This window comes from Lolium rigidum, chromosome 3 (assembly GCF_022539505.1).
Source record: "Lolium rigidum isolate FL_2022 chromosome 3, APGP_CSIRO_Lrig_0.1, whole genome shotgun sequence".
In the NCBI taxonomy this organism is placed as follows: Eukaryota; Viridiplantae; Streptophyta; class Magnoliopsida; order Poales; family Poaceae; genus Lolium; species Lolium rigidum.
This window is the reverse complement of record NC_061510.1, coordinates 29,497,785-29,519,981: the sequence shown is the minus strand read 5'-3', so window position 1 is coordinate 29,519,981 and position 22,197 is coordinate 29,497,785. Positions and strand designations below refer to the sequence as shown.

Below are 22,197 nucleotides of genomic sequence, written 5' to 3'. Positions count from 1 at the left end.
CCACTGTCATGCTCAGGGATGGAGACAAGGGGGGACGAGGGGGGCGCAGCCCCCCTATGCTCAGGATTATCCTTTGAACATAAGCAATGTCAGCTCTTTATTTATGTGATTTTAGCTCTGCCTCTCATACTAATATTGCCCTCTTATACTTGAAACCGAAAAGAACGAGAGTGCTTGAAACGAGCTTCGATTGAGAGCAAAAATGGCGGTTGGGGAAAATTTCGTGCCATCCCGAGTTGAACAGAAAGCGATCCAATCTAACTCACGAGGCTTAAACATCTCTATACTATAAGTACTATTTGCATGTATGCGGCTGGTAGTGCTCAAAGCCGAGCTCCCTTTGCACCGATTTAGAGATGCGTGCTTGTGACGAGTTCCGCGTCCGAGGTAAAGATTTATCGAAATTAAACATACACCGATGAGGGTGCGTGCACGAAGACACTGTGGCTAGAATTGGGTCTCACGGCACCAAGGCAATTTTGGCCTTCTTCGTAAATGCTTCTGCGATCTAACTCGGTGGCCTAGTGTCTCTATCGCTTTATAGAAGAGCAAGACAGGATGAATGAGCCAGTCAAAGTTTGACACGAATCGTACATTGATCGCCGGCTATATAAACTGTCTTCTTCACCTGTCTTCGTAGTAGCATCCTCTTGTCTCAAGGCTCTGTATTCCGAATTTCTGATAAATCCCTAGAGTAGGTTTGTTGAGCCAATTGCTTCGTCCAATATGCTGTTTTCCCTTTCTTTTTTATATATTGTAGTAATTTTTGTTCTTTTTCACTTACAGCCAGGCCCTGGTGCAGAGTGCTCTTCTTGCGCAATGGCCACCCCCGCAGTTTAGAGCATCTCCAGCCGTCTTCCCGATGAGGTTCTCAGCGGCTCTTTTTCACATCCGGACGGCGATATTCGGCCCAGCCGCACCCCCGGCTTCTCGTTTTTTCCTGGATTTGGCTTTTAATCCATCCGGAGAGCCCAGGCCATCTCTGGCCCTCCGGGGTGCGCTCGGGGACTCCAGACGAAAGAAAGTGGGGACGGGCCCACTCTGTCGGCGAGAGAGCACACGGACCCCACCACTTTCTCGACGCAAATCCCCCCTTCCCTCTTGTTGCTCTGTCGCTGCCGGCACCACCCCTCGCCAATCCGCCGGCCGGTTGCGTGAACTCCGCCGTCCCTCCACCCATCAACCTATATTCCAGCGTCTGTTTTGCCCTCTGCATATATTCCACCGTCGGGCAACTCCCTCGCGTCGCGCTTCGTCGACAAGCCCGGCAGGTGTTCGTCCAATTGTCTAGCCAGACATCGACTCCAACGAGGAGGAGGAGGAGAAGATGTTCGCCGAGCTTTTTGAAGAAGAAATGGCAGCCGCCGCCCAAGACGAGGAGCACATGTTGATCCTAACTTGCATGTCCGGCTTGTACGCCGAGACGGCCATTGGTCGCTGTGGTGGGTCGGCACCAGGTTGCCGGAATTGCAAGCCGAGGCAGCGAATGGAGTGCTAGTGCATGCTCTACGCCGACTACTTCGCCGACGACCCATTGCACGGTGAGACTGCTTTTAGGCGTCGTTTCAGGATGAGCCGAAAGCTCTTCCTGAGAATTGTGTATGCCCTTCGAGAGTACGACTCCTATTTCAGATGCAAGTTGGATTGCACCGGCATGGCAGAGTTTTCTGCCCTCCAAAAGTGCACGGTGGCTATGCGGATGCTGGCATATGGAGCTCCTGATAATTCTGCCAATGACTATCTTCAGATGACGGAGTCCATCGTCCTTGATTGTTTCTACCGGTTCTGCAGGGCGGTGATATCAGTGTTCGGAGACATCTACTTGAGATCACTCACTGTCGAAGACACTGCTCAGATCCTCGCTTTCAATGAAGCTCGAGGATTTCCAGGGATGCTTGGAAGCATTGACTGCATGCATTGGAAATGAAAGAACTGTCTGTTTGCCTGGCAGGGAATGTACAAGGGTCACAAAAAGGTTGCAATGTGATACTTGAGGCAGTGGCTACCCATGGTCTCTGGATTTGACACTCCTTCTTTGATATGCTGGGATCCAACAACGATATCAACATTTTGCAGTGCTCCGATCTTCTCCAAGCTTGTTGAGGTTCATGCTCCCCCGGTTAACTTTGTGACCAATGGCCGGCAGTACAACAAGGGATACTATCTTGCAGACGGTATCTATCCAAAGTGGGCAACATTTGTGAATACTATCTCAAGCCCCGTCCTCCCGAAGGAGGTGGAGTTTGTCAAGGAACAAGAAGGTTGCCGAAAGGACGTCGACCGTGCATTTGGTGTCCTCCAACAGAGATTTGCTGTATTTCGGTTCCCCGCTTTGACTTGGTTCAAAGATCATATGTGCGAGGTGATGAACTGTTGTGTGTGCTTACACAACATGATTACCGAGAATGAGCAAAAGTATCCGGTTCCTCTGAGGGAACAAGCTGCACCATATGAAAGAGAGGGTCGTCTTGCACAGCCTAATCACCAGGTGCCGGCATCGTGGACTGCGTTCATCGCTATGTGTCAGGAGATTCGAGACTCCACAATGCATCAACAACTACAGGATGATCTGGTGGAGCACATATGGACGCTTCGAGGCAACACCAACTAATTTCCATTTGATTTGTTTGAAAACTTGTCAAATTATTTGCTTGTTTTGCTGAACTGTGACATTTGTAAAAATAAGCCAAATATTGGCAAAATTGATCAAATTCGCCGAACTGCGCTGGATATTTGGCAGCCAGGAAACGTTTATTTCTGAAAAACGCCGATCACCGGGCGTCTACCGGGGAGACGGCTGGAACTTCGGTGCTCCCCGATCGAAACTTTCACCCAATGCGGCGCTATTCGGCAGGCGGACGTCGATGCCGGCGTCGAGGCGCTCGCCAGCGCAGGTCGCCGTCAGCGCCAGGAAGGAGAGGAGGTAAGAGCATCTCCAGCCGTTGGCACTCCCCACGGCCAAATCCGTTTACAATTTGTGCTTCCCTCAAAAAGATTCCTGGGACATACGGAAGTACGGAACTGTTTACAATTTCTACTACTATAGGGCAACTGAATTACATGAAAGAAATTAAGGAACTTGGAGTAGTCTGTCTAACAATAAAAAATTTAGGACATTCCCCCACCAGAGATTATTTGCTGTTATTTGTTGCTTGTTCCAGCCCCTACAAACGATGGACCATGTAAACAAGACAAACCTAGGGACTGTGCAATCGTTAGAGGGCAAAACAAATGGAGTTCCACTATCATTTTGTCGAGAAGCTTAGCTGCATTCCAAATGTATGTTCATGTTTGCACACCTGATTGTATGGATGAAGTTAAAGTGTTTGCATCGTCTTTCAAGGAAATCGGTAGGAGAGTGTCATACTGTATTTTCTCCACTATATGTGTAAACAGAAAAATTTGTACATCAGGAAAAGTAAAAAGGAAAAAAAACAAAGAAAACTAGGGACTATATTGAAAGTTGTCTATTAATAGCTGGAAGTTGGTATAAGTTGTAACCGTAACAAATTAATCCTTGAATTACTTCTGACATCAATGTAAGTTAGGTTAGTGGCGATGAAATTATTGTGACAGACCCTATGGTGTTGTTCCAGGGCAGATACAGCATCATGCACAATAATGTTGACATTTCTGCACAAATATAATTCCAACAGGCAGCTGCTAAAGGGCATGTGAAGTAGTTGTTTGATGTGGATTCACACGATACTTAGTGTCATTTTACTATTTGATCTTTTTAGTTTCTTATTACAATTGTGGCCTTCCTTTTCATGATACATTGGCCAGCTTTGCTTGCATTGCTAAGTTTTTAGTTCCTTTGATCTGGAGTTCCAAGAAATACAACATGTGTTTCTTGTCTTAGTTTGCTTAATTGAAATGGTCTGGCTGGGATTATATTTTAACCATTAACTGTTCCAATTTCCTGAAATTTAGTTTCTGGCAGAATGATGTGTTCCTCAGATTCAATTGAGTGGTGTAGTAATGTTTGAACCCAATCTATTAAGAGGCATACGTCCAATTCAGTCTACAAATGCTGTCGTACAAAATAATTATCCTTTTTCATTGGATCACCTGTTTTGACTGTAGCCGTCATACTGGAATTTTCCTTTTATCAAACACTCTTTCCATAGCCTTTTCTATTAGGCTCTTTGAACTCGTTGAATAAACTCATTCAGTAGTATGTGTCAAGGGTTTTTATCTTTGAGTATAAAAATATTTGTATTTTTTCCTCTGTTGTTATTTCATGATTTCATTTTACTGTTGTCTATCATTTTCGTTTGATACCTTTTCATTAAGATGTTTGTGCACATACAGAATAGTTTTTTACACGACTGTAGTGCATTTCTGGTTTCTGTTGGACTTGGTATTTCGTGTAATTAAATACTGAACTATCTATTAAATTGTACATGTTTTCAGGATAAGCAAAGATCTAACTTATCGAGCCACATTATGTATTCTTTAGGTTCTCTTGCATCCATAGTATGTGTTTTATCAAGTGATTTTCTTAAAAGATTCAATTAGTAGAAGCTCTTTTCAAACTCTGATGAGTATGTTCCACATGACAGTATTTCAAAAAGTGATTGGTGATTTGGACTTCAGCTGGAGATTCAGAAAATTCAACATCAGAAACATTGCGCCACCAGTTAGATCACAAGGAAGAGGTATTGTAATTGTACTATCGAGATTGCAGTTGTTGAATTGTTTGACTCGTGGATAAGTCTGGGAATACTTTACAGGTGAATGCAGTTCAGTGTCAACCGTTTCAGCCACCGAGTGGATTTATAGAAAGCAGTATGCAGCTAGAATTTATATTGGAGGCACGGCGTATCAAGCTGAAGAATTTACCATCAAGTTGTCGCACAACCAGCTTCAAGATATTGTCACTCAGATTTTTCGAAGGAACGAAGGAAACGGAAAAAACAAGCTTGTTGTTTGTCTTGAACAAGTGGTAGAGAATGGAGTTCTAAGTGAATCAGCCTACAACCATGGAGATGCAAACGTTGAGGTGCGATTCTGCTTATCTTTTGGTAGTATTATTTGCACATTCAGAATAGTAGGTTCTAGCATGATCTGGGAATACTGTTGCAATGTTTGAAGTATGTACACACAATATATTACTCTCTACATTCAAATATGGATGGGCTCTCCCTGTTTGAAGGTTGAACCTTTCCTCTTAATCAAACGCCTGCTGGTTTGTTTGTCTTACCTTCGTACATTCAAACTGTTGCTGATTTATGAACAAATGGTAAGTGAAATTAAACATGCTTGTTTATAGATATTATATCAACTATGTTGACATCTATTCGTTGCTACTGTTTTTCAACATTCCAAGAGCTGAATTGCATTTCATGTTAATCTTATAGGACTTCCACCGGTATCGCATCGATGGATTTGAGAATGTACTCCCAGCTGGGTTTGAAAATGCTTGTGCTATGTTAAGAGAAGGGAATGTCCTCATTGGGAATATGCAAATCACCAAAGATTACTTCATATTAGGTCCCAATGATGTTTATGACATTCCACCTGATGCTATCTATGAGACCAACTCTTGGGGGCAGAAGATTTCACATTGCATGGTCATTGTTGGTTTTGGCGTGACACAGGATGGTAAAGGCTACTACGTGTTCCAGAACTCCTACGGACCTGATTGGGGATCGGGAGGTTATGGAAGAGTTTCTTCTGATAGCCTGAAATACCTCTATTCTGCAAGATTAGGAATGTAGTCTTGGTACTCATGATGTGAAAACTCCATTTGGATCCTTCTGGTGCTCTAGCTTTTTTTTCTAAAAAGCTCTACCTTGTGTATAATATCTTCCATCCATCTCCTGTAACACTTCATCATGAAATACATTTCGCGAAAGCATATTGGATCGCTTGGAGCCTTATTGTGATTTGCAAATGTGATATCAGCTTTGCACTGCGTGACTAGTTTGCCTTCATTATTGGTTGCTTTTTTGATCAATTTTGATCACAGCGTGCAGTTGTTTAATTGCATTCCCTTCTTTCTACTGTACTTGTTTTTGTCACTATGCTTCTAATTTTCTGATGGAAGGTTTACTGCTAAGGCAGTTTGTGTGAAAAATCTGAAGAACCTTCGCCAGACATGTTCGGCAGATAACAATCTGTAAACAGTTTTATCTTTTCCTTCTCCCTTTCCCTAATATTAGGCATTTCAAAAAGATGGCATAAACACAAAGTTGGTTAGAGTAAGAGACAGAAGCTTTCCTGGATTGCTGATCCAACTGTTTGATATTGTTACTGTTCTTGTGAACTGCCAAGGAGTCATCCCATGGCATCGTTTCAAATTCAAAACTAATATCGAATGAACATTGTTTGTGAGGCACTGTCATTAGCAGCGAAGCGCCACACATCACATTAAGGATTCACATGCATCATCCAACATTTTTGACCCGACTGCCAATACGCAGGACACTTTCTTTGGGCCTAACTGGCATGAACCATGAAGAATTAACATAAAACCTCTAGTACTCACTTGGAAGAAGTTGTCATCACACCAAGTTATAAAATGACCGCAAGAAGAGTACCAAACAATATTTAAAAAACATAATTCATGTTCAACATTTAAGCTCTAGCTAGCACTTTGTTGCTCACATAAATTAAACGCTGTTTCCTCTAGGAGCCCATGATGCAATCCAGAAACCGAATTCCCCAGGATCTTGCTTTGCAAGTTTCTAGCCGTTAAAGATAACAAACATCATCATCACTATCCAGGACCAACTCCATGTGGAAGGAACCATTCTCCTTGTGCCCGCCCAAGTAGCCACCAGCATTGGGATGCATAAGGTCCTTCGCTCCATGATTGCAAGCAAAACAATGACCTACATATTTAGAATATATTAGCTGCTGATGTCTGACAATGCAGAAGAAAATTTATCTCAAATAGTACCATATAGATAGTTACCACTTACCAGAGTCAGTCTCTTCCAAAGGGGTGCAGTGATAAACATCCCCCTCTCCCTTGCAATTAGGTTTCACCTCAGCAAAGAACATAGTGGGTTCACCATCCGAGAAGCCTCTTTTCACTAGGAAGTTGTAGTGAACATACTCTCTCGGGCATTCAACAACAAGGCTCATCTCTTTCACTTCCATAAACTCTAGTTCGCTAGGCTGAAATCAAATCAGTCAGTACAACACATTCGGCTTCAACCGTGTATGCAATATAAAAAAATAACAATTTTGATTCAAATGATAATAATCATACAGGTTACTCCAAATTTCATGAAAGCGGTGATGCCACAAAATTGATTGAGCTGGTAAGTGAGCTATTTCTCTATATCATAGTCAATTCCATTAGAAGTAAAATCGCACATCTAAACTATATACTCCATCTTCAATTCCATCATTGTGTTCTGATTCCGTAGGTAAAATACAAATAGAGGGACAAAAGCAACATCAGCCAAATCGAATCAAGTGGATACATGCATCAAATGGCTGTAAAATGTGTGGACCATGAAAGCAAGAAAATATACCCACTACATGAGAAGCCAGCCAGCACCACATATACATACATGCATACGGTACCTGTATATTATTTTGCTTGGCGTACTTTTTTAGCGCTGTGAGCAAGATATTGCGTTGACGCTCCTCTATCCGCTTGGCCCGCTCCTCACGGGACGGCTGCTTGGGCCTTCTACTGAACTGTGCTTTGGAGGCAGCAATAAAGCATCGCAGAGGTCCTGAACAGTAAACTGTGATCGTCGAGGGATGGGATCCTCCCAGGTCTCCAATCCGTCGACATCGTCACGCTCGCCGAGAGCCGGTGAGGATGGTAATGTCGGGATCGACCCAGTCATTGCAAATTAACCTAAACAAACCAGATCGTCGATTAATTGAACCCACGCAATCTGAGAGAGAGAGAGAGAGAGGGAGAGGGGAAATTGGTGTTACATGTATGTAATTAATTGACGCGGGAGGGCGTCCGCTGAAGGAAGGGGATTGCCCGCGATCAGATCAACCGCCGACCACAAGGGTACGCAGTTCTTCTCTTCCCCCTAGTTTTTTTCTTCTTATACCTATTCTCCGTATTATTCTCAGTTTCCCGGCCCGTACTAGTAGTATTAATATAGGCAACCAGGGAGAGTGCCTACCGGTGCAATATTATGCGCGCTTTTAGGCATTGTTTGGTATAAAAGCGGTCGGTTTGCAATCCTATTCAGAGTCGTAATACCTGGTTTGTTTCGTGACCGGTGACAGTGGTCTAATGATGTGTTCAGTCGATCCACCGGCGCAGAAACAACCTGTAAATCTAGGGAAAACCTAATTTTAAGGCGCTTGTCCAAACGTGCCAGGGGTATTTTAACCGGAAAACAGTGGTCTTCTCGTCGAGACCACTTCTCATCTCCGTCCCTTTTTTAATGAACATGGAACGCTCCCGAGTTTCATTGAAAAATGAAACATAACAGCGTTTTCAGGAAGTTCCTGTGACAGGGCTAATGAGATCGCTTGGCCGATGATGATGTGCTGATGGAAAAGCTATGAGCGGGGTCTGGCGAGTGGCAACGCGCAAGCGGCGACAGCCGCTCCCTCCTCCGGCGAAGGCTAGCACCACCGCTAAGCCCTCTCTCTCTCCGGCAGTGGCTTCGGGGTCTCGATACTCCTGTCTGTCTGGCCGGGAGGGAGGTTGAAATAGAGAGCAACACCAGTGTTTCTGCTGGCGTCCTGGAGCTGCCCGATCTCACATCGCGGCACTCGGTTCACATCGCCGGTGTGCACTCCGCTACCGGCGCCCAAGAGAGGGAAAGTGAGGTAATTCGGAACACCCGTTCCTTAGCCATAGGAAGGTTCGTGTTCGACGTGCCGCTGGCCTCGGAGCAGCGGCCAGGTGAGGTTCTTTCTCGGTCTTTGGCTGTCCCAAAGCCATGCCGACATGACCGAGAGGACCAGAACAAGATCATGGTTGGTTCCAGACCAAGGAGGCATCGCCGTTCAGGGGATCGCCGACCACATCAACCCCTCTGAGGAGTATCTCATGGCGACTCCGGAGTCCATGATGGCGGAGGCTTCCACCTTGGTGCTTCTGCAGGGTGAGCAAACCCCGACCCCAAACCTGCCAGCACCTGGGCATGCCATGACGGGTGGACTGGAGGACGTCGTGGGGCCCCTGTTCACGGAGGCCACGATGATCCCGCCCGTAGTTCCAGCTACATCACCCAAACTGGTGAGAAACAAAGAGAAGAACATGGTGAATATGGAAGAAGGCGGAACATATGATATCAGCTGCCTGTTCGCCTCACCTACTCCCCAGAGGTTCGTCCCACATGAGGAGGTGGTGGCAACCCTAGATGCTTTGGTGCCAAGACGCAGCAAGAGGGTTGCAGAGCAGTTTGACGATGAATACATCAGGGTCATGGATAGAGCAGTTAAGAAGAAAGTGCGAGATGTCGAAGGGCCAGGAGAAGCTGGACAGATGACTCTCAAACAGAAAAAGAACAAAGGACCTGTCCTGGACAAAGACACAGCACAGCCTCCCTTGCAGGTTGGAGATCTGTTGTATCTGGGAAAGGCCTGTGGGTTTGAAGAAGCTGAGCTCGTTAAGATCTCGGATGCTGCAAAGCACTTCGAGAATGAATAGCAACCAGCAGGCCCTTTTTATTGCATTAGTTAAGTTGCTATGTTTCTTTAAATGTATCGCTGTGTTCTTCAGTTATTTCGATCCAGAGTTTAGAAGGCTGGCTTGTGTGTGGGTGTTCGTTTTGCATTGGTTTTTATCAGCTGTCAGGCATGGCTTATCATGACATCTCAGTTTAAAAATTTCAGCCTGGGTAATTGGAATGTTCGAGGTCTGAATGATGAGAAAAAATGTGAGTTGGTGCGTGACTCCTTATCTTCGCACTTGTTTGATGTCATTTTTCTCCAAGAAACTAAGCTCAGTGATTTAAATAGTTTCAAAAAAGCCTCCTTCCTACCTGCAATACATGACCAGGTTCAACACATCGATGCTTCTGGAACAGCAGGTGGTATCTTAATATCATGGAACTCAAAAAATCTGAAACTCAGTCACTCTATCAGAAAGAACAGATCGATAACAGTCCACTTACAATCTCAAAGCTCCAATTTTCATCTATGGGCAACCAATGTGTATGGTCCTACTATTGACTCTGACCGTGATGCGTTTTTTGAAGAAATAATACAGGTTCTTCCCTTTGTTGATGGACCTTGGATTATTGCTGGAGATTTCAACACGGTCAGATCAGGTGATGACAGAAGCTCCGGACGTGCTTCTTTATCAGAAACGTCGAGGTTTAACAACATAATCAGAGACTTACAAGTACAAGAACTGCCTCTGCTGGACCGAAGCTTCACTTGGTCTAATCTTCAGGATCCGCCGATCATGACAAGAATTGATAGAGCTTTTGTTAATGCTGCTTGGGACAACTATCTACCAAACACTACCCTGCACTCTTTACCCCGAGTCACGTCTGATCATGTACCTCTGAAGATTGAAGCTTCAACTGACATACCAATAGCAAAAAACTTCAGGTATGAAAATAATTGGAAATTCAGAGGTGGTTTCTCCGACATCATCATGAATACTTGGCACCACTTGAATCCAAATGAGGATGCTGCACATAAAATCTGTTGTAACCTCAAAAAACTGAGGAAGAGGATTGGGAAATGGAGAAAATCCTTGAAACCGGACAGATTATGCCTGGACACAAACAAATTCACTCTTGCTTTCTTGGACTGGCTTGAAGAGGGTAGGCCTCTAACTAGATTGGAAATGTTCTTCAGAGACATGGTCAAGCAAAATATTGAAAGGATAATACACTCAATAGCTGTGGCTGCGAGACAGAGAGGAAAAGTCAATTGGTGTATTTTGGGAGACGAGGATACAAGATTTTATCATGCCAGAGCCTCTGCAAGACTTAGAACAAATCAAATTAAAGTTCTACAACAAGATGGCTTACCTTACTACACCCATGAGGCCAAAGATAAGATACTGAGAGACTACTTTCGAGGAATTATGGGAGCTGAGGCATTTTCAACACCCATGTTTGATCTGCAGCAGCTATACCCTCATATGGTTAATTTAGAACAGCTCACCCATCCTTTCACGGAAAAAGAAATTTGGCAAGCTATAAAGGATATCCCTAGAGACAAAAGCCCCGGTCCAGGTGGCTTTGGATCTGGTTTTTACCAACAATTCTGGCATTTAATCAAAGGTGATATGGCTGAGTTCTTTAAGCAGTTCTCTCAAGGAAGACTCAAACTCGAAGGAATAAACAGATCTTATATGGTCCTGTTACGCAAGAAGGACGATGACAATACACCGGGTAATTACAGGACAATCTCGTTGCTGAATTACACGGTGAAATGGATTACCAAAGTGTTAGCGGCACGCCTTCAAATGGTTATTAAACTACTTGTCGATGAGGACCAATCTGGCTTCGTTAAAACACGGTGTATTGCGGATAATTTTATGTATGCCATGGACCTGGTGCAAACATGCAGGAAGAGGAAAAAGAAAGCTATGATCCTGAAACTGGATTTCAGCAAAGCTTTTGACACCGTCTCCTGGGAAGCCCTCTTCACTATCCTTCAAGTCAGGGGCTTTAATGATACCTGGATCATGTGGATGAAACAACTACTATGCACAGCCAAAACAGACATTCTCCTTAATAGTATCCCTGGCAAATGGATCGATATTAAACGTGGGTTACGTCAAGGTGACCCACTATCCCCTTTGTTATTCATTGTGGTTGTTGATGTTTTACAAAAGGCTATACAACATGCTGCAAATGAAGGTTTTCTTAGACACCCAGTATTGGAAGATCAGCCATGTCCGGTTTTACAATATGCGGATGACACTTTGATAGTGTTACAAGGGGATCTTGCACAGGCAATTTGTTTAAAGCAAATTCTGGATGACTTTGCGAGTACCACGGGGCTCAAAATTAATTTCTCTAAATCTACTTTTGTACCGATCAACCTGACCGACCAGGAAGGTAAAAATATTGCAGATGCTCTGAATTGTAAGGTTGCTTCTTTCCCTCAGAATTATCTTGGTTTGCCACTATCTGATTCAAAACTTCCTAGGGAAGTCTTTATGCCATATATATCAGCGGTTGAAAAAAGAATTTCGTTCTCTCTAGATTTCATTACTAGTGGAGGGCGATTAACTCTAACAAAATCTGTTTTATCGGCCCTCCCAGCGTACCTTATGTCATGCATTAAACTTCCTCAATGGGTCATTGATGAAATTGAGAGATTGCTAAGGGCTTTCTTTTGGAAAGGAAAAAGCACAGTTACTGGAAGTGACTGCTTGGTTGCCTGGGACTTTGTCTGCAGAGATTACAAGGAAGGAGGGCTTGGTATAAAAAATCTCAGAATTCAAAATGAATGCCTTCTGACAAAATTTGTCCATCGACTCCTTGTTGAGCCTAACTCTCCATGGGCAAGATGGGTTCGAATGACCCATCTGAAAGACAAATACCTAGGAGATCGAACAACCATTCAAACAAGAGCTTGGATACAGATTAATTCCATGATTGAAACTTACAGAAATTCTACTTGTGTGTAAATTGGAGATGGAAAATGCACCTCTTTATGGAAGGACAAATGGACAGTCAACGGGCCACTATGCTTCCAATTTCCAGCTCTTTTCTCACACGCTATCCGACCAAACATATCGATAGCAGACTGTTGGATTGACGGCATTTGGAATATACCGTTAAATCACATCACTTCCAATCGAGCAGCTGATGAAAAAGAAGCACTTCTCTCTTTCCTACATACATGCACTCTTCAGGATACAGTCTATGATAAAAGAGCATGGAGATCTAATAGAAGTGAAAATTTCTCGGTAAGTAACCTTTACAAACTTATGAATTGGGGAGGTATCAATCAAGTTGGTGCTGATGAAATTTGGAATTGCTCGGCACCAAGAAAAGGTAAAATCTTTGCCTGGAAACTGATCAAGGGTAGGATCAAGGTCAGAGCTCATTTGTTCAAACAAAATATTGTGGATGATGAGAAATGCCCTTTTGGGTGCAAAGCTACAGAGACAGTGAAACATTTCGCCTTGGTTTGCACACGGACCAAGCAGATCCTGTCTCTTGTTGGGATTGATTTAAGTGGAATAGATGAGCTTCCAGACATATATGCTATAGGCAAAGAAAGATGGCCAAACCATAAAAGGATTGCTTGGGGATTGATTATTACTCGCCATGCTCCGGAGTATTTGGTTATCAAGAAATAAAAAGGTTTTTGATGATATAGAGCAACCAGCCTACCCGGTAGCAAGGCAGGGCTGGATTTCTGCAAGCTTTGGGCCCTTAGAGCTAGGAAAGAAGAAAAAACCGAGATCCAAAATTGGATTTTGAACTGGGCTGTATAATTTTCATCCTAGACTCTTTTTCCTTAGGAACCACCTTTCGGTTTCTCTTTTTCCTTGCATGGTTGTAAGACTTTGAGCTACCTTAGCTCGCTGACTGCTTTTATAAAATGGTATGAGGTAGGGGTCTTTCCCCTTCCGATGTTGGTTCAAAAAAAAAACAAAAAAAAACAGCGTTTTCGGGATGATAAATTAAACAGATCCAACCCACCACTACCTGGGTGTCTTAGCCACAAAATCTAAACGGGCAGCAACATAGTAGCTTACAGTCAAAGGAACAACAAGAAACCATCTTGCAAAACTACTCTCCAAAGCTACCTAGATCACAACACATTATCGCAACACTTCTCTCTTTAGGAAGCCCTTCCCCTTCAGGTCACCACATGAATGTTGTCCGATTTCTCCGGGTGCTTCAGCGGGTAGGCTTCCGAGGCGCGTCCATTGTGTAGAGACGTTGCAGCAGTTTTCCAGGTGTTGATATCCAGTTGAAAGAAGTGCACTTCAGTCCGGCATCAACGACAGCAATCCCCTCAGATTTCTCACCAGGGCGGATTTGAAGCTTTCCACCAGATCCCACGTCAGCTTTTTGAAAGGGATCTGCCAAGTCCTTAGGTACGACAGAATTAGACCCCGTACTTGTTTCATAGACAACCAAATTTTTCTTTTAAACACCAAATGGTTTCTATTATTCCATATACCCTAAACTACAGCAGATGAAACTACATTAAATTTCTCAAGCCTCTTATTGCAGAGCCATTGCTCAAAGCGTTTTAGAGACTAAGCAATCAAAGAACAAGTGTTTAAAAGACTCTAACTCACTGCAAAGCTCACATACAAGAGGTTTCTATATACCTCTATGTATAAGATTATCTCTAGTCATAATTTTATTCTGTGACAAAAGCCGGAGGAAAATTTGAACTCGGGTGAGATTTTTAAGTCCCAGACTGCTGGTAAAAACACAGGTTGTTCACCTCTAAAGTTAATAATAGCATACAAAGATTTGGAAGAGTACACACCCTTCGATTCATATTTCCAAATAGGTTGATCTTCCTCATCAGAGAAAATAATAGTTTTGGCAATCTCTACTATCTCAAACCACATTTTTATCATATGTAGTGTAAAAGTCCTCCTAAAATCACATCTCAACTGTTGTCCATCCCATAGATCAACAACAATTTTCATTTGTTTATTAACTACAAAATATATATCCCAATACTGGGTAGATAGAGGTGCATTTCCAAACCATGTATCCTCCCAGAATCTAATAGATCTACCATTACCTCTATTTGTACCCAAATTTAACAGTCCTAGATGCCCATATCAAACCCTTCCAAAAAAACAGAAGGGTTTAAGTCCTAGCAACAAAATATATTAGCATTTCTAGTGTTGTATTTAGCATCAACTATTTTCTTCCACAGGCTACCCTCACCTTGAATATATCTCCTAATTCAAGACCCAACTAGACATATATTTAAATCCTGGATATTTGGTATACCAAGACCTCCATATTCTTTTTTTATACATATAGAAGGCCAATTGGCCAAGTGTATTTTCCTATTACCATCTACATCATTCCACATGCAATTAGCTATTTGAGTATTGATAAGATCTAAGGCCCACTTAGGGAATCTTAAAAAGGACAACATATAAATAGAATACTAGACAATTTGGATGAGAATTATTTTTGCCTTTGTGGACAAAATTTTTCCCCTCCACCCTGCCATTCTACTGAGAAGATTATCTACCAGAGGCTACAAGTCCTCTCTCTTAAGTTTGTTAAAATGTAAAGGAAGCCTTAGATATTTAACTGGGAAATTTCCAGCTACACATTGGAAAATATCCAGGAAAGGGACAATCTCTGGAGTTTCCATGTTTATAGCCATTAATTCACTTTTATGATAGTTCATTTTCATCTCTGATACTTGTTCAAAGTGTAAGGGTACATTGCCCCTATGTGTGGTTTTGATAATTAATGACAACCCCTATGGACTAATGTTTTCATTGAGTTTATATGAAGGAATATTCCATAGGTACAACTTGTAGTCCATGTGTTGGATTCAAGTATGGATTCCATGAAGATAAAGATATATCTTGAGTATTGGCATCAAGATCATCGATTTGAAGACATATATGTGATATGATCAAGAAGAATAAATGAAGAAGGAGTTCTTATGTGGAGCTCAATATTTGCCATGCTCTAGCTTATGTGATAAGCAATGAATGATCAAGATCTTGAGTGCTTAATTCCAAGTGAAGAATTCAAGTTATGCCTCTAAGTCGGTGTCATGATAGTCTCATGAGTTGAGCTGTGGATTGACCAAGATTTTGAGCTCAATAAATGAAGAATTCTTTATACACCTCAAGATAGTATGATAGAGCATGAGAAGATACAAGGTTGACCAATACAAAGAGTGAAGAATAGCTTCAAGATTGGTCAACACATGAAGCATGAAGAATGTTCCACGAGAAGTCATGTGGTATGGTAAGCCATGTCAATTATGCTTTATGAACTAACCCATCATATATGTTCCCTTGTGTTGTCTATGTGGGTTAGATATCTTTCCATGGGCATGCATCAAAAGTGATATCTCATATAGTCCATGAGAGGATGACATCAAGTGGTGATCATCATCAAGGTTGAGTTGGGCAAGTTCAAGTTGAGCATTGATGGCGTGTATTTCACACGTTCGTTGGGCAACCCCAAGAGGAAGGTATGATGAGCACAGCAGCAAGTTTTCCCTCAGAAAGAAACCAAGGTTTATCGAACCAGGAGGAGCCAAGAAGCACGTTGAAGGTTGATGGCGGCGAGATGTAGTGCGGCGCAACACCAGGGATTCCGGCGCCAACGTGGAACCTGCACAACACAACCAAACTACTTTGCCCCAACGAAACAGTGAGGTTGTCAATCTCACCGGCTTGCTGTAACAAAGGATTAACCGTATTGTGTGGAAGATGATTGTTTGCAGAGAAAACAGTAAAAACAAGTATTGCAGTAGATTGTATTTCAGTAAAGAGAATTGGACCGGGGTCCACAGTTCACTAGAGGTGTCTCTCCCATAAGACGAACAGCATGTTGGGTGAACAAATTACAGTTGGGCAATTGACAAATAAAGAGAGCATGACAATGCACATACATATCATGATGAGTATAGTGAGATTTAATTGGGCATTACGACAAAGTACATAGACCGCCATCCAACTCGCATCTATGCCTAAAAAGTCCACCTTCGAGGTTATCATCCGAACCCCTCCAGATATTAAGTTGCAAGCAACAGACAATTGCATTAAGTATGGTGCGTAATGTAATCAACAACTACATCCTTAGACATAGCATCAATGTTTTATCCCTAGTGGCAACAGCGACAACACAACCTTAGAACTTTCTGTCACTCGTCCCGGTGTCAATGCGGCATGAACCCACTATCGAGCATAAGTACTCCCTCTTGGAGTTAAAAGCATCTACTTGGCCAGAGCATCTACTAATAACGGAGAGCATGCAAGATCATAAACAACACATAAGCATAACTTTGATAATCAACATAACAAGTATTCTCTATTCATCGGATCCCAACAAACGCAACATATAGAATTACATATAGATGATCTTGATCATGATAGGCAGCTCACAAGATCCGACAATGATAGCACAATGGGGAGAAGACAACCATCTAGCTACTCGCTATGGACCCATAGTCCAGGGGTAGACTACTCACTCATCACACCGGAGGCGACCATGGCGGCGTAGAGTCCTCCGGGAGATGATTCCCCTCTCCGGCAGGGTGCCGGAGGCGATCTCCGAGATCCCCCGAGATGGGATCGGCGGCGACGGCGTCTCGCAATGTTTTCCGTATCGTGGCTCTCGGTCCCGGGGGTTTCGTCACGGAGGCTATTTGTAGGCGGAAGGGCAAGTCGAGAGGCGGCACGGGGGGCCCACACCACAGGGCCGCGCGGCCAAGGGGGCCGCGCCGCCCTAGGGTTTGGCTCCCCGTGGCCCCTCTTCGTCTCGTCTTCGGTCTTCCGGAAGCTTCGTGAGAAAATAGGCCTCCGGGCTTTTATTTCGTCCAATTCCGAGAATATTTCTTTACTAGGATTTCTGAAACCAAAAACAGCGATAAAACAAGAATCGGCACTTCGGCATCTTGTTAATAGGTTAGTTCCAGAAAATGCACGAATATGATATAAAGTGTGCATAAAACATGTAGATAACATCAATAATGTGGCATGGAACACAAGAAATTATCGATACGTTGGAGACGTATCAGCATCCCCAAGCTTAGTTCTCGCTCGTCCCGAGCAGGTAAAACGATAACAAAGATAATTTCTGGAGTGACATGCCATCATAATCTTGATCATACTATTTGTAAAGCATATGTAGTGAGTGCAGCGATCAAAACAATGTGTATGACATGAGTAAACAAGTGAATCATAAAGCAAAGACTTTTCATGAATAGCACTTCAAGACAAGCATCAATAAGTCTTGCATAAGAGTTAACTCATAAAGCAATAATTCAAAGTAAAGGTATTGAAGCAACACAAAAGAAGATTAAGTTTCAGCGGTTGCTTTCAACTTGTAACATGTATATCTCATGGATAATTGTCAACATAGAGTAATATAATAAGTGCAATAAGCAAGTATGTAGGAATCAATGCACAGTTCACACAAGTGTTTGCTTCTTGAGGTGGAGAGAAATAGGTGAACTGACTCAACATAAAAGTAAAAGAATGGTCCTCATAGAGGAAAAGCATCGATTGCTATATTTGTGCTAGAGCTTTGATTTTGAAAATATGAAACAATTTTGTCAACGGTAGTAATAAAGCATATGCATCATGTAAATTATATCTTATAAGTTGCAAGCCTCATGCATAGTGTACTAATAGTGCCCGCACCTTGTCCTAATTAGCTTGGACTACCTGGATTATCACCGCAATACATATGCTTTAACCAAGTATCACAAAGGGGTACCTCTATGCCGCTTGTACAAAGGTCTAAGGAGAAAGCTCGCATTTGGATTTCTCGCTTTTGATTATTCTCAACTTAGACATCCATACCGGGACAACATAGACAACAGATAATGGACTCCTCTTTTAATGCTTTAAGCATTCAACAACAATTAATTCTTTTCTCATTAGAGATTTGAGGATGTTTGTCCAAAACTGAAACTTCCACCATGGAACATGGCTTTAGTTAGCGGCCCAATGTTCTTCTCTCACAATATGCATGCTCAAACCATTCAACTCAGTGTAGATCGCCCTTACTTCGTACAAGACGAACATGCATAGCAACTCACATGAAATTCAACAATGAGTTGATGGCGTTCCCCAAGAAACATGGTTATCGCACAACAAGCAACTTAATAAGAGATAAAGTGCATAATTACATATTCAGTACCACAATAGTTTTTAAGCTATTTGTCCCATGAGCTATATATTGCAAAGGTGAATGATGGAATTTTAAAGGTAGCACTCAAGCAATTTACTTTGGAATGGCTGGAAAATACCATGTAGTAGGTAGGTATGGTGGACACAAATGGCATAGTGGTTGGCTCAAGTATTTTGGATGCATGAGAAGTATTCCCTCTCGATACAAGGTTTAGGCTAGCAAGGCTTGTTAGAAACAAACACAAGGATGAACGGTACAGCAAAACTCACATAAAAGACATATTGAAAGCATTATAAGACTCTACACCGTCTTCCTTGTTGTTCAAACTCAATACTAGAAATTATCTAGACCTTAGAGAAACCAAATATGCAAACCAAATTTTAGCATGCTCTATGTATTTCTTCATTAATGGGTGCAAAGTATATGATGCAAGAGCTTAAACATGAGCACAACAATTTCCAAGTATCACATTATCCAAGACATTATAGCAATTACTACATGTATCATTTTCCAATTCCAACCATATAACAATTTAACGCAGGAGAAACTTCGCCATGAATACTATGAGTAGAAACCAAGGACATATTTGTCCATATGCTACAGCGGAGCGTGTATCTCTCCCATGAAGTGAATGCTAGGTTCCATTTTATTCAAACAAAACAAAAACAAAAACAAACCGACGCTCCAAGAAAAAGCACATAAGATGTGGCCGAATAAAAATGTAGTTTCAGGGGAGGAACCTGATAATTTGTTGATGAAGAAGGGGATGCCTTGGGCATCCCCAAGCTTAGACGCTTGAGTCTTCTTGATATATGCAGGGGTGAACCACCGGGTGCATCCCCAAGCTTAGAGCTTTCACTCTTCTTGATCATGTTGCATCATACTCCTCTCTTGATCCTTGAAAACTTCCTCCACACCAAACTCGAAACAACTCATTAGAGGGTTAGTGCACAATATAAATCGACATATTCAGAGGTGACACAATCATTCTTAACACTTCTGGACATTGCATAATGCTACTGGACATTAGTGGATCAAAGAAATTCATCCAACATAGCGAAAGAGGCAATGCGAAATAAAAGGCAGAATCTGTCAAAACAGAACAGTTCGTATTGACGAATTTTAAAATGGCACCAGACTTGCTCAAATGAAAATGCTCAAATTGAATGAAAGTTGCGTACATATCTGAGGATCATGCACGTAAATTGGCATAATTTTCTGAGCTTCCTGCAGGGCAGTGGGCTCAGATTCGTGACAGCAAAGAAATCTGGAACTGCGCAGTAATCCAAATCTAGTACTTACTTTTCTATCAACGGCTTAACTTGGCACAACAAAACAGAAAACTAAGATAAGGAGAGGTTGCTACAGTAGTAAACAACTTCCAAGACACAAAATAAAAACAAAGTACTGTAGGTAAAAACATGGGTTGTCTCCCATAAGCGCTTTTCTTTAACGCCTTTCAGCTAGGCGCGAAAGTGTGTATCAAGTAACATCGAGAGATGAAGCATCAACATCATTACCAGCGGTGTTGGGAGTTTTATCAATTTTAGGCCTATAGTAATTCTTTGGTTTAGGCACCTTAGAGACATACATGAATTTTTGCTCCTTACCCACATAAGCTTTCTCATTAAATTTAAGAGAAGAAAAAGTTGAACCCAATTTTCTCATAGCTTCTTCAAGTTTACCAATTCTATGGGTTTGATTATCATGGATAGCACAAGTTTCTAGAGTAGCAATTCTTTCATTAATTCCTCCTAGGATTTTATCAAGTTTATCAGTATTATCCAGTAATATTTCTATTTTAGTTTCAATGCTACAATTTTTCTCTATGGTTTCCAATTTTTTCATAACATCCTCAAGGGAGGTTTCACTTTTAGTTTCCTTAACAGGTGGTGTTCCAAATAAACTCTCAATAATGCAACTAGCTTCTAAAGCGGGAGCACCTAGGAAGTTACCTCCCGCGAGACAATCAAGAACATATCTATTCCAGCTAGAGATACCAACATAAAAATTCTCGAGTAGGATAGTGGTGGAGTGTTTCTTAGTGCACCTATTATGGGCATCACTAATTCTATACCAAGCATCTTTTAAACATTCTCCCCCTTGTTGCTTAAATGAACGAACTTCAACTTCAGGATTACTCATTTTAGCGATAGTAAATAAAGTGAACTAGATAAAGTAAATGCAAGTAAACTAATTTTTTTGTGTTTTCGATATAGCAAACAAGATAGCAAATAAAGTAAAACTAGCAACTAATTTTTTTTGTATTTTGATTTAGTGCAGCGAACAAAGTAGTAAATAAAATAAAGCAAGACAAAAACAAAGTAAAGAGATTGAGAAGTGGAGACTCCCTTGCAGCGTGTCTTGATCTCCCCGGCAACGGCGCCGGAAAATATGCTTGATGGCGTGTATTTCACACGTTCGTTGGGCAACCCCAAGAGGAAGGTATGATGAGCACAACAGCAAGTTTTCCCTCGAGAAAGAAACCAAGGTTTATCGAACCAGGAGGAGCCAAGAAGCACGTTGAAGGTTGATGGCGGCGAGATGTAGTGCGGCGCAACACCGTGGATTCCGGCGCCAACGTGGAACCTGCACAACACAACCAAACTACTTTGCCCCAACGAAACAGGTGAGGTTGTCAATCTCACCGGCTTGCTGTAACAAAGGATTAACCGTATTGTGTGGAAGATGATTGTTTGCGAGAAAACGAGTAAAAACAAGTATTGCAGTAGATTGTATTTAAGTAAAGAGAATTGGACCGGGGTCCACAGTTCACTAGAGGTGTCTCTCCCATAAGACGAACAGCATGTTGGGTGAACAAATTACAGTTGGGCAATTGACAAATAAAGAGAGCATGACAATGCACATACATATCATGATGAGTATAGTGAGATTTAATTGGGCATTACGACAAAGTACATAGACCGCCATCCAACCGCATCTATGCCTAAAAAGTCCACCTTCGAGGTTATCATCCGAACCCCCTCCAAGTATTAAGTTGCAAGCAACGAGACAATTGCATTAAGTATGGTGCGTAATGTAATCAACAACTACATCCTTAGACATAGCATCAATGTTTTATCCCTAGTGGCAACAAGCACAACACAACCTTAGAACTTTCGTCACTCGTCCCGGTGTCAATGCGGGCATGAACCCACTATCGAGCATAAGTACTCCCTCTTGGAGTTAAAAGCATCTACTTGGCCAGAGCATCTACTAATAACGGAGAGCATGCAAGATCATAAACAACACATAAGCATAACTTTGATAATCAACATAACAAGTATTCTCTATTCATCGGATCCCAACAAACGCAACATATAGAATTACATATAGATGATCTTGATCATGATAGGCAGCTCACAAGATCCGACAATGATAGCACAATGGGGAGAAGACAACCATCTAGCTACTGCTATGGACCCATAGTCCAGGGGTAGACTACTCACTCATCACACCGGAG

The 22,197-nt window shown here is 42.3% G+C and overlaps 2 protein-coding genes across 2 annotated transcripts in view; one reads left to right on the top strand and one right to left on the bottom strand.

Moving 5' to 3' along the window:
• LOC124701359 overlaps window positions 1–22,197 on the top strand; it is a 46,575-nt gene that overhangs the window by 23,477 nt on the left and 901 nt on the right. The window lies entirely within an intron of this gene.
• LOC124701360 lies at window positions 6,620–7,565 on the bottom strand. Its single transcript, XM_047233416.1, has 3 exons — window positions 7,543–7,565; window positions 6,930–7,128; window positions 6,620–6,839 (listed from the first exon to the last, which is right to left on the bottom strand). Exons 2-3 carry the CDS (start codon window positions 7,108–7,110, stop codon window positions 6,700–6,702), a joined length of 321 nt encoding a protein of 106 aa, XP_047089372.1. The 5' UTR covers window positions 7,111–7,128; window positions 7,543–7,565; the 3' UTR covers window positions 6,620–6,699.

What these genes read in the sequence shown, in the direction of transcription:
- LOC124701360 (XM_047233416.1), bottom strand. Translation starts at nt 7,110, where the DNA reads ATGGAAGTGAAAGAGATGAGCCTTGTTGTTGAATGCCCGAGAGAGTAT. An exon ending in TTTGGAAGAGACTGACTCTG is followed by an intron (nt 6,840 to 6,929) that starts GTAAGTGGTAAC and finishes CTAAATATGTAG; the next exon opens with GTCATTGTTTTGCTTGCAAT.